We start from the raw sequence: 14,000 nt of genomic DNA, 5'->3' as shown, positions 1-14,000 counted from the left end.
TTTTCCCCTTCACACATGCAAGATTAAATAGTGAAAGCTACGGTGAGGATGAGAAAGTGGAGGAAATTTCAAATTGTTTCATTGCTGAAGCGGTGGCGGTAGAACTGGTGGAGGAGGAAGAAGAGCAGCTCACTTCCAAAGAAATGCATTACTTGTTTGGCAACATTCTGGGTTCAGCAAGGAAGTTGGACGTCAAGATATTTTTCCAGGGGAACTGGAGGGTTAGTGTTATCTTTTATTTACTGTTATCGATGTTAACTGCTCTATATATCACGATATTGATTGATATCGCCCAGCTCTACGAGCTTTGACAAGATGCTGACTCCAAGTATCCCACTCCGATTAAAGGAAAGTGGTTAAGGCAGTCAAGGAAAACCTCAAACATAACCAAGACTATTACAAACCGGAACACAACAAAACACCAGTGAATAGTTTAACATGTTGTTATAAAAGAAGTTTTATGCCAACATGGATGGAAAGGGTGTTGGGTGGTTGAAACTTGGACTCTATTCGGCGCCCTAAAGTGAAACCGAGTCCAAACAAACTTGGTTTTCTGAAGCTAACAAAGTTTTTAGGATGGTCTCCGTTTCAAGCCTGCTGAAAATGAATACATTCACGTCTGATGAGTGTATGACTGCATCTGTATGGAGCTTAAAACATACAGTGGATAAATCAGTTCAATCATATCAGGATGCAAGAAAACACACAAATTAAAGTTTGTTATTGTTGTAACATTATTATTATAATACTACATGTTTACACTTGAACTATGCCACATAAACTATTAGCTTTACCAATGTCAGAACTATTATGAAAAATTAAAACCAAATATATCAACAGGAATAGAAAAGCTGAGACGAGGAGAGAGCGAGTGGTTTAATATTCCTGAAATACATAAAATGCTGCAAACCTATTGAGTCTACAGACTGAACACCAAATGTAGAGCAGAAAAGGTTTTTTCATCCTGTTCCTTTATATAAAACACATTTTGCTTTATATAATCCCTCTGCCAGAACCTTGAAAAGGCAGAATAAACAGGGAGCAGTAACTAATAACTCTTCTTAATTGGACTGTGCCGATTTCCTTTAATCCATTTTTTTTCACACCCAGTGATTCAAGTGTGACCTTTGACCTCGTTGTCACCAACACCCCAACGAGGGAGGGCGACACACTGCAGATCAGGTGCCCAAATACCAATCACTTGAACGCACCTCGGAGGTATCGCCATGGCAACAGCTGTGTTGCTTACATGGTGTCTAGTTGCCACCAACTGGGTGATTCCTATCACTGATTAACCCCATAGGACATCAACAGGTAGAGTGGAAATTCACAGAATTACTCCGCAGTGACAAAGTTATTCGGTCAGGTTAGACTGGCTTGGAAAGACGGGAGACTTCAGAGCAGATTTGACGACACAAACACACACAGACGCTTTTATTTACCGCCGTTATCTCGCTGAAAGCCCTAAGAGGGGGGAGAGGAGGTGGAATGCTAACGGTGTTGTCATTCTTTTCATCAAACCCAGAGTTGAGAGGGGGAAAAATGAAACAAGAAAGCAGGAGAGAAGGTAAAGATGGTCTTCTGCTTCCACTCAGATGTGGGGATGGGCTGTTGAGGGCATGGTGTGGGAGATGGAGGTCAGAGAGGACACAGACTGGATGCTAGCTAAAACTAGCTACAAGCTAGCTAAAACTAGCTTGTAGCTAGCTAGCACTGCTCTTGATGGGGTTTCTCTTCTGTGTGAGCGGCGGAGTATTTTTTATGGAACTATTGTGAACACGATAAAAATGATGATAAAAACATTTACAACTTCTTAAAATAGCAAGCTCGTCTCAAAAATAGATACGGTTTCTGAAAAACATTCACATTTGAAATGGCTTCTTCAGGACGCCACCCAATTTTTTATTTACTGATATTTATTGACGCTCTCGTGGAACAAACAATTGAGAAAATAATAAAAATAACATTCCCAATAATGCTGCCAGCTTTGTTTTTTTTTTTTATTGAACATGAGTAGCTGAAAATTAGAGATGGTGATGAATCAAAAACTATTCATGTATTTTCAATGGTGCTTTATTAAAATATTTAAACTTTAATTTATTACTTTGTGGGTAAAACAAAACTAATTCAGAATAAGACATTTTGCGTTTTTTTATTTTCAATTCACAAATATTCACTTTCTGTTGCACCATTACATTGATTCCTAATTTTAAAAAAGTGCTAAAAAACAAACACCAGGGCTATTAACATATTTTCAAGGTACTGTACACAGGTATTCTGAAACCACATGAGATGTATGGACTACATCCCATCATATCTCCAAATATAAGCACTAGAAAGTACAAACACGCTGCTTAAGAGCACAATGTCACCAGATCAACAGCATTAAGCGCTCCTTCTCAATCCATCAATAACACTACGAGAGCTGCACCCTCGCTTTGCAGCAAAACCTGTAAACTTTTGACCTTCGGATGTTCAGCAAGACGCTCTTTTAATTCTTAGTCCAAGACTCTTCAAAGGACATAAACCCTCCATCAAGGAGCAGAGGTTATAATCTAAAATGACATGCATGTCAAAAAAAGCAGCTTACGCCGAGCACTTCAAAATTCCCTTCACACACACACACACACACACACACACACACGCTCACAAACACGCACACACCTTGTCCTCCATCCGTCTTCGGCATGCTTCGAGTGCCGGGTTACACAACAAGGATCGTCTTCCTAATGCGATCGCTTGAAAGGCATTTGTCTCTGCGCCACATCTTGCCCTTTTCGGGCCCAACTTGCCCATCCATTTGGTTTAACACACACACGCATGCAGACAGTCTCACACACATCATTGTATTGTGGACAAACATGCCTCAGCACAAACGAAGCTCTGCTGAACCGGGCATGGATCCGTTTGTGTCTGCTTGTGTGTGCGCCGTCCAGGTTTCAGATGGTGCTACGCAGACAGAGCTTAGAACCATTTCATTTTCAGAGCGGAAAGCCACAGAAAACAGAACAAAGACACACAATTATTTAGGATTAAATGTTAAAATATAGCTGATATTTGTCATAATTAACCTACCCAAATTCTGCCAAACCTAGAATGAGGGGAAAATGTAAATTTTTTTCTACATAACATTCCAGCAGCAAGTGTTTTTCCATCATATAGCACCTTGTAAAAAATATGCCTACCGATTAAAATTGCCCACATTTTGTCACAATACAACCCAAAACTTCAATGTTTTTTTTTTAATTTATTTTATGAGACAAACACAAGTAGCTCAAAAAATTACAAAGAGGAAAGAGAATATGTATGAGGGCTGCAACTAACGATTATTTTCTTTAATAGATTATTTGGTGGATTAATCAAATTTAAAAAATTGGCACATTCTGGAGATTTTTCATTTAACCACTTGAGCCTGTTTTAGGCAAAAGTGAAAAGCTCAAAAGCTCAAGGACTAATCTGTTGATTATTTTTCGGATTAACCAAGTTTGGACAGCAAAATGTGCTTAATAGGAGTCGTTTTTTTGTACATAATTTCAACTGGGTAAAGTTAAAACTATGCAACGTGACAATTTGTAAATATGTTTTACTCAGAACTTAAGTTTGTTTCCACCTTAAAAACAAATCGTATGTATTTTTTGCACAGCTTTGGCTTCATTATTGCTCTGAATATGTTGTTCTTTCAGCAAAAGGCTTTTTTTGTCTGTATTCTCCCATTAATTATGAATTAATTGCTAAATAAGTTGACAATCATTTCAATAATCAATGCATCAAGATTAGTCTGATCAATCATTTCTGCCCTAATATGCACCGACCTCTGAATCCAATTTGTTGATCTAGATTTTATTTAAGGGTAGCAGAGTACATTTCGCACGATACAAATGCACACCACACTTTGTAGATTTTCCCAAGTAATTATAAAGTGAAAAAAAACTAAATATTAACTGATTTTATTTTTTAAGGCATCTTGTTTCCACTGTAGTTTATCCAGCCACCATTAATTAGCTCTACTAGCAAAATATAAATTCCTGCACTGAAGATTTTGGTCTATCACATAAAATCCTTGCAAAATAGATCGAAGTTTGTGTGCATAACATGACAAAATGTGAACAAGTTCAAAAAACACATACATTTTCAAATCACAGAAGCAAGAAAGATGGTTTTCTTATAAAGTATCATATTTTAATTGCCTAAACGATTACAGTTCATTTCCATTTTAGTTTTTCGAAAGGCGATTCGAAACTTCATTAATTATTTCTTTGTAAAACGTCTTTTGCCAAACGTAAACATCCTGGGAGTTCTCTCATCAAACCAAAACTCTATAACTGACTAGGATATAATTACACATTTAAACACAAATTCTGAGATGTACATAAACACAAATTTTCTAAGAGACTGTCCGAATGCAAACTAACTATAGGGGTCATTTGAGGTGCAGCTGGAGTTAAAAACTGGGGGCAGAGGTGCATACAAGAGTGACTCCTTTAGTTGTTACCTGCCATGCGACGGTATTCGTAATTACAGATCGCGCTAAGCCAGACAATAGGTGACGGATTAAGCAAGTTGAGTGATGAAATCCATAAATATTACCACAAAGAAACTGACACACAGCCGACATGCAAGAACTGAGGATTAGAGATCCTGTTTTCTTTGTCCTAACCCTCCACACACGGTTGTTTTATGGGATGCATGTGCCACTGCCACATTAAACTCTGCTTCATAGTACCACTCTCCTCTGCACCCAACTGTCCGTGTAATCATATTTGATATCATTAGTGCCCATTTACTTTTGGCGTTTCTGCGCACCCACTGCAGTATGTGCTGAAGCGTGTCAATCTGGGGGTCTTTGGCACAGGGATGTGTGGACGGGAGAGGCACTTTCAGGTCGTAAAAACGCGGCGCAGCATCAGCGTCAGCGGCTACTTGAGTCATCCGGTCTGCCGGGTCTTCGCCCTCCGGCACCCGTCAAATCAAGCTCCTTCCGCTCCCTTCTGCACACCGATTTAGGAGCGTGGAGGTTGGCCTGATTAAATCTGAATGAACATGCGTTCCTGTTGAATTAAGTCAGGAAACTCTGCACACACCATATATTTCATGCTTGTTTTTTCAGATCCACTGACTCAAGAAGATGAGCAAATAGAAATCTTCTGCAGATGTGCTAAGCAATGTTGATGGGGCATATTTTTTATATATATAATGATCTGCTTGTAAAATGAAAGAAAAACTCTCTTTTAGGGTTTCTGCAGGTTTCGCAAACTCAAACTTAAGGCTTTGAAGACCTGCATCAGGACAGAACGTCGTCCAGCCAACTGGCGGTAAATTTACACTTACTCATGATAGACGCAAAAAAGCTAGCTAGTTAGCTAGCACTGCCTCTACAACATAAACTGAAGTTCATCGATTAACTAAAGTCAAAGTAAATTTTTTAAAATTAATGCAAGACATTTTAACGCCTTAATATTAGATACATGAATTTAAGACTTTTTAAGGATGTGTGCACAACCTGACTTTGATAACTTGGGGCTGCATGAGTGGATCCAAATTATTCAAGAGGACAATGATCTTTATTTAGCTATCAGACTCGGATGAGTAGCTTCTTCTCAATCGTATCCAGTCTCTGTCTCGACATACTGAGGCTAACATTCGCTGAGTCACCAAAGGTTTCTCTGGCAACGTCATTAATCAATCGATTGGTATCGGTCGTCATCTTTAACGCACATTTGACACGTCAAAAACGCTGAAAACATACCACTGGACTTGTCCCATGTTTCACTGTAAACTTTCCATCAGCTGGCTAAAACAAGGCGACTATACTTTTCTCTCTCAAGAAAAACAAAATCGACCTCTTTGGAAACATTCTCAGAAACACAGACTTCATGGTGTGGATCCGTCACTACAACTGTTCAAGCTACTAGCCTGACGCAAACCAGACCTTTGCTCTACACTTCGCTTTGTAGCAGGTCGGCCCGGTTGAAATTCTACTGGAGAAATCCACCTCAATGGGAGAAATCCCAGATAGAGCAGTGAAGAGAGATTAGAATAGAGTGGTATTGCGTAGGAAGGCAATGGCCAGGCCAGCAAACTACAAGTCACAGTTCATGATAAGTAGTGAATTGCAAGATGGCAATCTTGCAAATGCAACTAGTCAACTAGTCTGCTTGACTAGTTGATTAGTCAAGCAGATAGCTTGACTAATCAACTACCTACAACAACTACTAATAATAGATACCTTAATAATGGAGCATTTTTAAAAGCAGGGTATTAAATCTGATCACTACCAACAATCAGACAAATTGACAAAATCTTAAAAGGACAGTATTATGTTTTCTAGACACATTGTCATTTTATAGAATAAAGTAACTATGTTACCTTAAAATGCTGTGTGTGTCAAATAGGACCTAAAAGAAATTTTAAGCCATATTTGCTGCTTTTTTTCCTTTCTGATTTGAACATTTATACATCGTAATAATGAAACTATAGTTATTGATATTTGCAAACAAAAGAAACTGACAGTGTGCATGAGATTGTGACCTCTGCAGTTTGCACTGTTTTTGCAATTGTTTCTATGAGAGCATCAATAGATATCGTTAGGATAATTGCCTAAGTCATATTTCAACGTTTTTAGTTAGAAAACAAGAAAAAGCAGGGATAAGATATGGAAACAAATAAAAATATATAGAAAAATACTGATCTCAGACTATAACCAGTGTTCTGACATGCTGAGGACATAGACAACAGGGTGATGTAGCAGTGTAAGGAGATCATTATGCATTTATCTCAATATGGCCAAAATATGTCTTAGGCAATTTCGCTATGAGGCCAACCATATGTAATTCTCACATAGAAATGATTGCAAGCAGCACGCTTGCACTACTTGGTCAAACTCCAGTATTGAGGGAACCAACTGGATAAAGACTCTGATTCTAAACTCTCTAAAACCACTACCACAGATACCACCATAAATACCAAAAAATTGACATTTTAAGGCCATATTGCCTGTCCCTTAAAGTTAAAACTTTGCCTTTGGCCACGTATTAAAATCAAAGTAAAAACAAATTGTATAATTAACATTATTCGAACTAGAATATGTGTTATTATTTTAGCAGCAGTGGAAATATTTGCTGATTTGAAGCCGTTTGATGCTGTGAGTAAATCCTAGTGAAATGGTGATAATATTAATTTTTCTTTCACACCATTGGAATCTCATTCTGGCTTATGCATGGTCATGATGCGTGTTGGGCTGGTTGAGGAGACAGACAGCAGGCCTTGTGAGAGCATGCTACATCAAGATTGGCTCTTTTATCATACCTCATCTGATCGGCCGAAGCGTTTTAAAGCTGATATGTGCTGATCAGAAACAGCATGCATTCTGGTGCGTCACGTAGTGAGCTGTTGTCTTGCATTGCTGCTGCTGCTGCTGGCTGAGCTGATGTTGACGTGTGTTGACACTCTGTGCTGTGTAAGCTCTGTGCACCACCATCATAGACACCATTTATATATATATTTATATATTTGTCTGTGCATTGTTTGTTATCGTCAGAGCCTGGGAGATGTGTAAATGGGATTATACTGTTAGATTATGTCGAACGGCTGTATTATTCTGTCTCGGTGTCGTTTCTCGAACAATGGAAGAAACCAGCACAGACAGAAAGAGAAAGGAAAAAAAAGAGTCGGCGGTAGATTTGAGAACACCAAAAATAATAATAATTGGGAAAAAAAAACTATTAGGCATGCACGGGGGGGATGAGTGAAACGATAAGCATCAGCAGAGAGGTGTTACCTTTCAGGGGACGAGGATTTCTCCGAGTTCACGGACATGAGCGGTGCCTGTTAGCCGCTCTCCGGCCGAGCGACCACAGGAGACGGCGAAATGAAGAGCACAAAGCCGCGTTCCCTTTCCTGTCCTTTACGGGGTTTTCTTTCCTTGTTCTGCTGTCCTCCTCTCTGCCTCTGTCTCTGCTGTGTGTGACTGAGTGCAGCAGAGGAGAGGGTTACTGCCTCCCCTCCTTCTCCTCCTCCTCTTCGTCGTCGTCCTTCTCTATATCCTCTTGCTTTAAGAAGAAGGAGGAGGAAGAGATGGAGGACGGGACCCGGTTTTGTCTGGGTCTGCCTCCTCTTGTGTGTGCTTAGAGCTGAAAGCAGCAGCAGCAGCAATGTCTGTCAGTCAGTCAGTCAGGCGCCCCTCCTCACGCTCCAGCCTCCTTCCTCCCTCCCTTTCCTTCCTCCCTTCTCCTCCTTCACCTTGCCTCTCCTCTCCCCCTCACTTTCTCCTGCTTTCACTGATGCTGCCCGTCCTCTCCGCCGCCTTGGCCTCGTCTCTCTCCTCCGCGGTGGTGCTGGTCGGACAGGATGATGACACAGCTTCCCGGCTCTCGGTGCGCAGCATGTCTCTGTCTTGAGGTCTTCCTGTCAGGCTCGGCTCTGTCAGGCCCTGTGCATGCAGCTCTGCACAACAACAGAGCCCAGAGCGAGGCGGAGCGTCCCACTCTCTGCTCGGGCGGAGGGGTGTCCGCTTGTGACAGACAGGAAAACTCGTGTTTTTCTTCTTGAGGCTTCAAACTCCTCCCCCGTTTCCATTTTGCTTAGTTTCTCTCTCTCTCTCTCTCGTCCACTCTCTCTCTTCCAATTGCCTTATTACGACATCCTGTATCTCGGGGCAACGCTGCACAAATCTGCTTCACTGCCCCCCCATCATGCTTCTCTTGTTCTGGCATCCTCTCTCCTCACTTCCACCAATGCCTGCTTTGCATTTGTGCACATGCATGCGTGTGTGTGTGTGTGTGTGTGTGTGTGTGTGTGTGTGTGTGTGTGTCTTCTGTCTGCCTCTGTATTCTCACCATCTCTTGGGGCAGATGGGTCTGCTTCTACATGACTGAACAGCTCGCAGAGAGGTAGCCAGAGGGTGTGCGGTGAAGAGGGAAGGGGTGGAGGGGGGTCCTCCGTCTATCAGTCTGACCTCGATATTGTTGTGTAGAGGTATGCGCACAGCTCGTACATGTATGCATGTGAATGTGCAACTGAAATATGCAAAACGGGGGGCTGGATGGGATGATACAGATCATGATACAGAATTCAGGAGCGATATGTGGGTTACAGCGAGTCTTTTAAAGACCTTTTTAACGCCACCTTGAATAAAATTTAACAAATTATTAATATGAAGGGTGGTTGGGGGAACTTGCTGTATTACAATGAAGCATAGTAAAAATTGTGAACCCGGCTTTATGCCTTTTATAGAGGTAAAAAAGCTAGCTGGCTAGGTAGCGAGGGTACAACAATGAAGGTGTTAGCATTAGCATGGCACTCAAAGGTTTGCCTGACAGTAAAGTCTTGCCAGAGATAAACTACGTTTTTTAGGTTAAAGACATTTTAAGGCGTTAATTTCAGACGCGAATTTAAAACATTTTTGCGATGCGCAGAAAATGATTGTCACCATGTGCAAAATTAAAATTGTTAAAATAAAGTAGGGCTTGGCAATTACTGTATCGTTTATAATTTAACGTGATACATTTCTTATAAGAAAAAGATTGTTGATTTATTGTCACGATAAATACCAATTAACTATATTTTCACACAAAAAAAAACTCATAACTGTGTTAATGTTCAGGGCTATTAGTCTTACTGTGTTTGTTCAATGACAGCATTAATATATGATTGCCAGGTCATTTAGCCACAGCCACACAAATATCAAAAGAAGAAGTGATACATAGTTCTTATTGTCACTTTATTGCTATCACAATATTACCACACCACAAATTATTGCAAAAATGATGGCAGTAAACAAGGTCCTGGTAGAAGGAGAAGGCCTACTTTTGGACAGAAGTTAAAGGGTTTCATTGTTACAACTATTACGGTGTTGCATTTTTTTAGCTTTTACCATCAAAACAAAATCCAGTTACTATGCACTCAAAAACCTTCCAAATCCATACTTTTCTCAAATTCTTGTTATTGTCAGGTCTTTTCTATTTGTACTTTAAAAATGGACTAAAATAGATGGATGGATTCACAAAGAATATCTGAAAATGTAAACATTTCCACACTTTTCCAGAGCACACAGAGTTCCCTCCCGCCCCATAAACTTCTTCTTTTTTTTTTCTGAATAGCGTTTGAAAGAGTCATCAATGCAGAAGTCAGCGAGATTTGGGCGACACACGAAGGAAGGAAAACAGCAATGCAATGATCCCCTTTCACTTCCACTTCCATACAGTCCCACTTTCCCACATAAAAGGACTACATTAGGCACACATGTCTCTGAGCCAAACTATTGTCCTCATTCTCTGTGGATGTGGGCCAATGGGAGAGGGAGGGCCGGGCGGGGGGTTACAGTCTTGGTCCCTGCGCAGCCATCCAGGCAGCAGGAAAAATATTGAGCTCATTTGAGACGGTGCATTCAGCTTTTTAGTCATCAATTTCGTATATGGCTTTTGTTTCTTGGTTGGTGAACTGTAAACACTTTCTTATAAAAGGGGTTTTTAGATTCCTTTTAAGTGCATTTTACTGGTACTGCATTAAATATGAATCTAAAGAAATGATAATTTTAAAAAACCCCACAAAGGTCATTTTGTAAATTCATAAGTTTTGGACAACAAATTGAAAAAAAAGATGAGTCCTCCAACACAGATTTCCTATTTAAAGGATGAGTCCAAAAATTCTTACAGCTTTCTCCTAAAACCGCACTAATCTTAATGAATTCAGTCTTGATGTCGTCTCTCCGTTGAGGAACAATCAAAGTCAAACTCCAGCTTCTAGAATATATTTTCATTTTTAAAAAAGCACACAAAAAAAAACTGATCATGCTGAATATCGATTAATAAAGTTCCAATGTGGATTCTTGCTTTCTGTCCAAAAGGAGATAGAATAAAAGAAGGATGAGGAAGAGGGGAGGGAAGAAGAGAGATGATGACTCTCATGAGCAGATATATTTTGGGAGGTGGCATTGAGGCTGCCGGGAGCTATCTTTAAGCGGCCTAGTTCTCCTTACCGCCCGGTGGATGCTGGAGAGAGAGAGACAGAGAAAATAGGGGTCTACACAGGCGAAAACCCTCCAAAACAACAGATAGTGCGTTTCTGGACATCAGGTCCACTCAAAACACACAAATGCAGCTTTAAAAAGCTGTTGGAGCAGAGCGTGTTCACCCTGCCCGGTTTATGTTCTCTGCAGATGAGCGAGATGTGGTGGCTTTGCCCTTTGTGTCAGCGACCTTGCTGTGGAAGGAAGCGCTCAGAGGAAACAGCGCCCCCAAGTGGAAAACATAAAGCAAAGTGGCGTTTGGCGCAAACTCAGTGTTTGGAGTACACAGACTCATATGTGGGACAGAGCTACGCAATACGTTGCAAATTTATCGATATAGTTTTATATCATTAATTTTTTTTAATTATCGCAGGACTCACTGATATTGCATGTTACGTTTTTCTAATATCCTGCAAATATCGTCTAAAGGATAAAAACTGCGCTATACAGTTGGGAATATTTCAAATTTGGGCATAGAGATGATGCCCAAACCACCGTATGATGACTTTAACTAAAAATGCAAAAGCTTTTATGCCGTCATGTTTGCTTAAATTTGAAATGAAAAATGTTTACCTCAACAAAATTTTGTCATAGCCTTCAAGTTTAATGTACATAATTTATCATAAGTGAAGAACATCGATAAACATTTAGCTGTTTGCTTAACTTTAGGAGACAAAGAGACCACATTTCTTATGTGAAGGGGAAAGTCCTCGTAAGCTTAATAAGAAAGAACATTTCATCGAAAATGAAAACAACAAATTTAATAAAAACAGATTTTAAAATTAACATGGGGTGGTTTAGGTACAAGCTGAGCTTGTATTTATTTGGACTGAAAAATAAAAATTGTTGAAAGTTTTAGAAAATATTTTCTGCCATTTGTAATTTCTTCCTAAGTAAAAAAACGGGAGAAAAAAAAAAAACCCTCTTGAAAACCAGAAATTGGATTTCAAGAGATTTTATTTTGAGTCATGTTGACCTACCCCATCTACACCCTTTGATTTTTATTTAACCCCTCAAAGAGTGCACCAACATAGTTTGAAGGTGGATGCAGTGTGAGATCTCAGTTTGATTTAATTAAATTTAAAAAAAGAAAATTAAATGTCAAATTAAATAATGTCAGTTTGACCCGCTAATCACTGATCAGGGCAAAATCAAAGGAAATTAGTCCAATTCTAATAATTTACTGATTGAAGCATCTCTAATTGGCATTTTGAAATGCTATGAAATTTGTATTAATTTTAGGATCACAGAAAGCACACTGTAGGGTTTTAGAAATAACTGGCTGCAATTCATCCACACATACAGATTAACACCTTCTACTTTCTGAGCTTCATTACTCATGAAACACGCCGAGGGGCAACACGTTTGAATCAGATTCTGATTTCTTATTATTGCTTTTATTGTTATTTTTGCAGTCATATTGTAAAGCAGGGCTTTTTCCTTGAGAGATAAAGAGGGACAAATGCTATGTTTGGTAAAGTTCAGGCAATTGTCCAATCATCTAAATTTCCCTTAAAGTGATGGTGACACCTCTACATCCCTGTGTGTGTGTGTGTGTGTGTGTGTGTGTGTGTGTGTGTGTGTGTGTGTGTGTGTGTGTGTGTGTGTGTGTGTGTGTGTGTGTGTGTGCGTGCGTGTGTGTGTGTGTGTGCGCGTGTGCGTGTGTGTGTGTGACAGAGCTCTTTCAGTAAGTGGTGTATGTTTAATGGATAAATGAGTGACCTGTGACCTCTCTCTCCTTTCTCCACGGCCTCAGCTGTGCCGCCCGGCTGATACGTTTAAATGGATCACATCAGGCAACACCTTCCACCAGCCTCACCACACAGATCCACACATTCAACTTTCTCAGACATTTAAAATCCCTACAAGAATGTCTACTGCTTAGTTTTTCCTTATGAAATCTACGAATATAAAGGAAGGCAGACAATCAGATGGACATATGGATGGACTGGCGACTCATTGAGTGCTAGAAAAATTGCTTAGTATGAAGTATGAAATGAAATAACTTGACAAAGCATCTTAAAGGATTTTGTGTTCTGTTGTCAAAAGTCAAACAGAAACTTGTTAGTTGAATTAGTTGATCGCCTGATGCAACCAGAACCTGAACAGAACTGATGCTAAATGAATCTGCAACTATAAAGAAACATGTTTTATAAATAGTTGTTCAACTGAATTCAATGCACATATAATTATATTGTTATATTTTTATAATAATAATAATAATAATAATAATAATAATAACAAAATGCCTTCAAGTAACTAATGCTTGAGTATTTTTCTTGAGTTTGAGATTTCAGTATCCAAGCAGCTCTTCTTTGATAACAGCACATCAAGACTCAAATTATGAAGACTCAGCTACTTTCTATCTAAATGTTATTTTATGATTTCACATCCCAACCCAGAAAACCTATAAAACCTAAAACAAATAAAAATAAAATAAAAAATCTGAAAACAATTTTTATATTTCCCACTTCTAGTAGAATTAAAATATTGCATATTTATGGTAAGTGATAGAATCAGTCATTAAAAAAAAAACAATTACTGATTTTAATTAGCAAACAAGGTGACGACTAAAATATACTTTTTTGTTTCAGTCGAAATTACCAGGAGAGAAAGAATCCTTTCATCAGTCTAAAAGATGGGACATGTCTGCCCCCTAATGGACGGACTGGGGAATTGCACTCTTGAGAGTGAACCTGCACACAACGCACTTCTCACTCAATACGAGTCCTCAGAAATGGACTACAGGGCAGCTGGGGGCTGTGAAAAGCAGCACTTTGGGGAGTGTGTGTGTGTGAGGTGGGGGGTTAGATCAGGATAAACACAAGATGTTTTCCACTTACTTTGTTTGCAAGCATGGATGAAGGGCAGGCAGAGACCAGGGGGAGGCTGGGTGAGGAGCACAACAATAAGGACCCTGTGCTCCAGAGCTGCGAAAACAACCCTGCAGCCGTAAAAGGGGGCAGGCCGGAGGTCACCACCTTGCATTATGTCA

At 39.7% G+C, this 14,000-nt stretch overlaps 1 protein-coding gene across 4 annotated transcripts in view; it reads right to left on the bottom strand.

The window, feature by feature from the left end:
- Positions 1 to 14,000, bottom strand: part of srpk2 (SRSF protein kinase 2) — a 68,413-nt gene that overhangs the window by 41,736 nt on the left and 12,677 nt on the right. The window contains exon 1 of one of the 4 annotated variants that reach the window (XM_088006485.1): positions 7,778 to 8,524. The exons of the other annotated variants lie outside the window; for them this stretch is intronic. Within the exon in view, the coding sequence (XP_087862611.1) occupies positions 7,778 to 7,815 (38 nt within the window). The 5' untranslated portion in view covers positions 7,816 to 8,524. Of the gene's footprint in view, positions 1 to 7,777; positions 8,525 to 14,000 lie in introns of those variants that run through there. 4 annotated transcript variants of the gene reach the window in all.

The sequence above is a fragment of the Poecilia mexicana genome, unplaced genomic scaffold (genome assembly GCF_051168715.1).
Source record: "Poecilia mexicana isolate PSO_F unplaced genomic scaffold, ASM5116871v1 scaffold_6, whole genome shotgun sequence".
NCBI classification, from domain to species: Eukaryota; Metazoa; Chordata; class Actinopteri; order Cyprinodontiformes; family Poeciliidae; genus Poecilia; species Poecilia mexicana.
The sequence above is the reverse complement of the archived record's forward strand: the minus strand, read 5'-3'. Positions and strand labels throughout refer to the sequence as shown.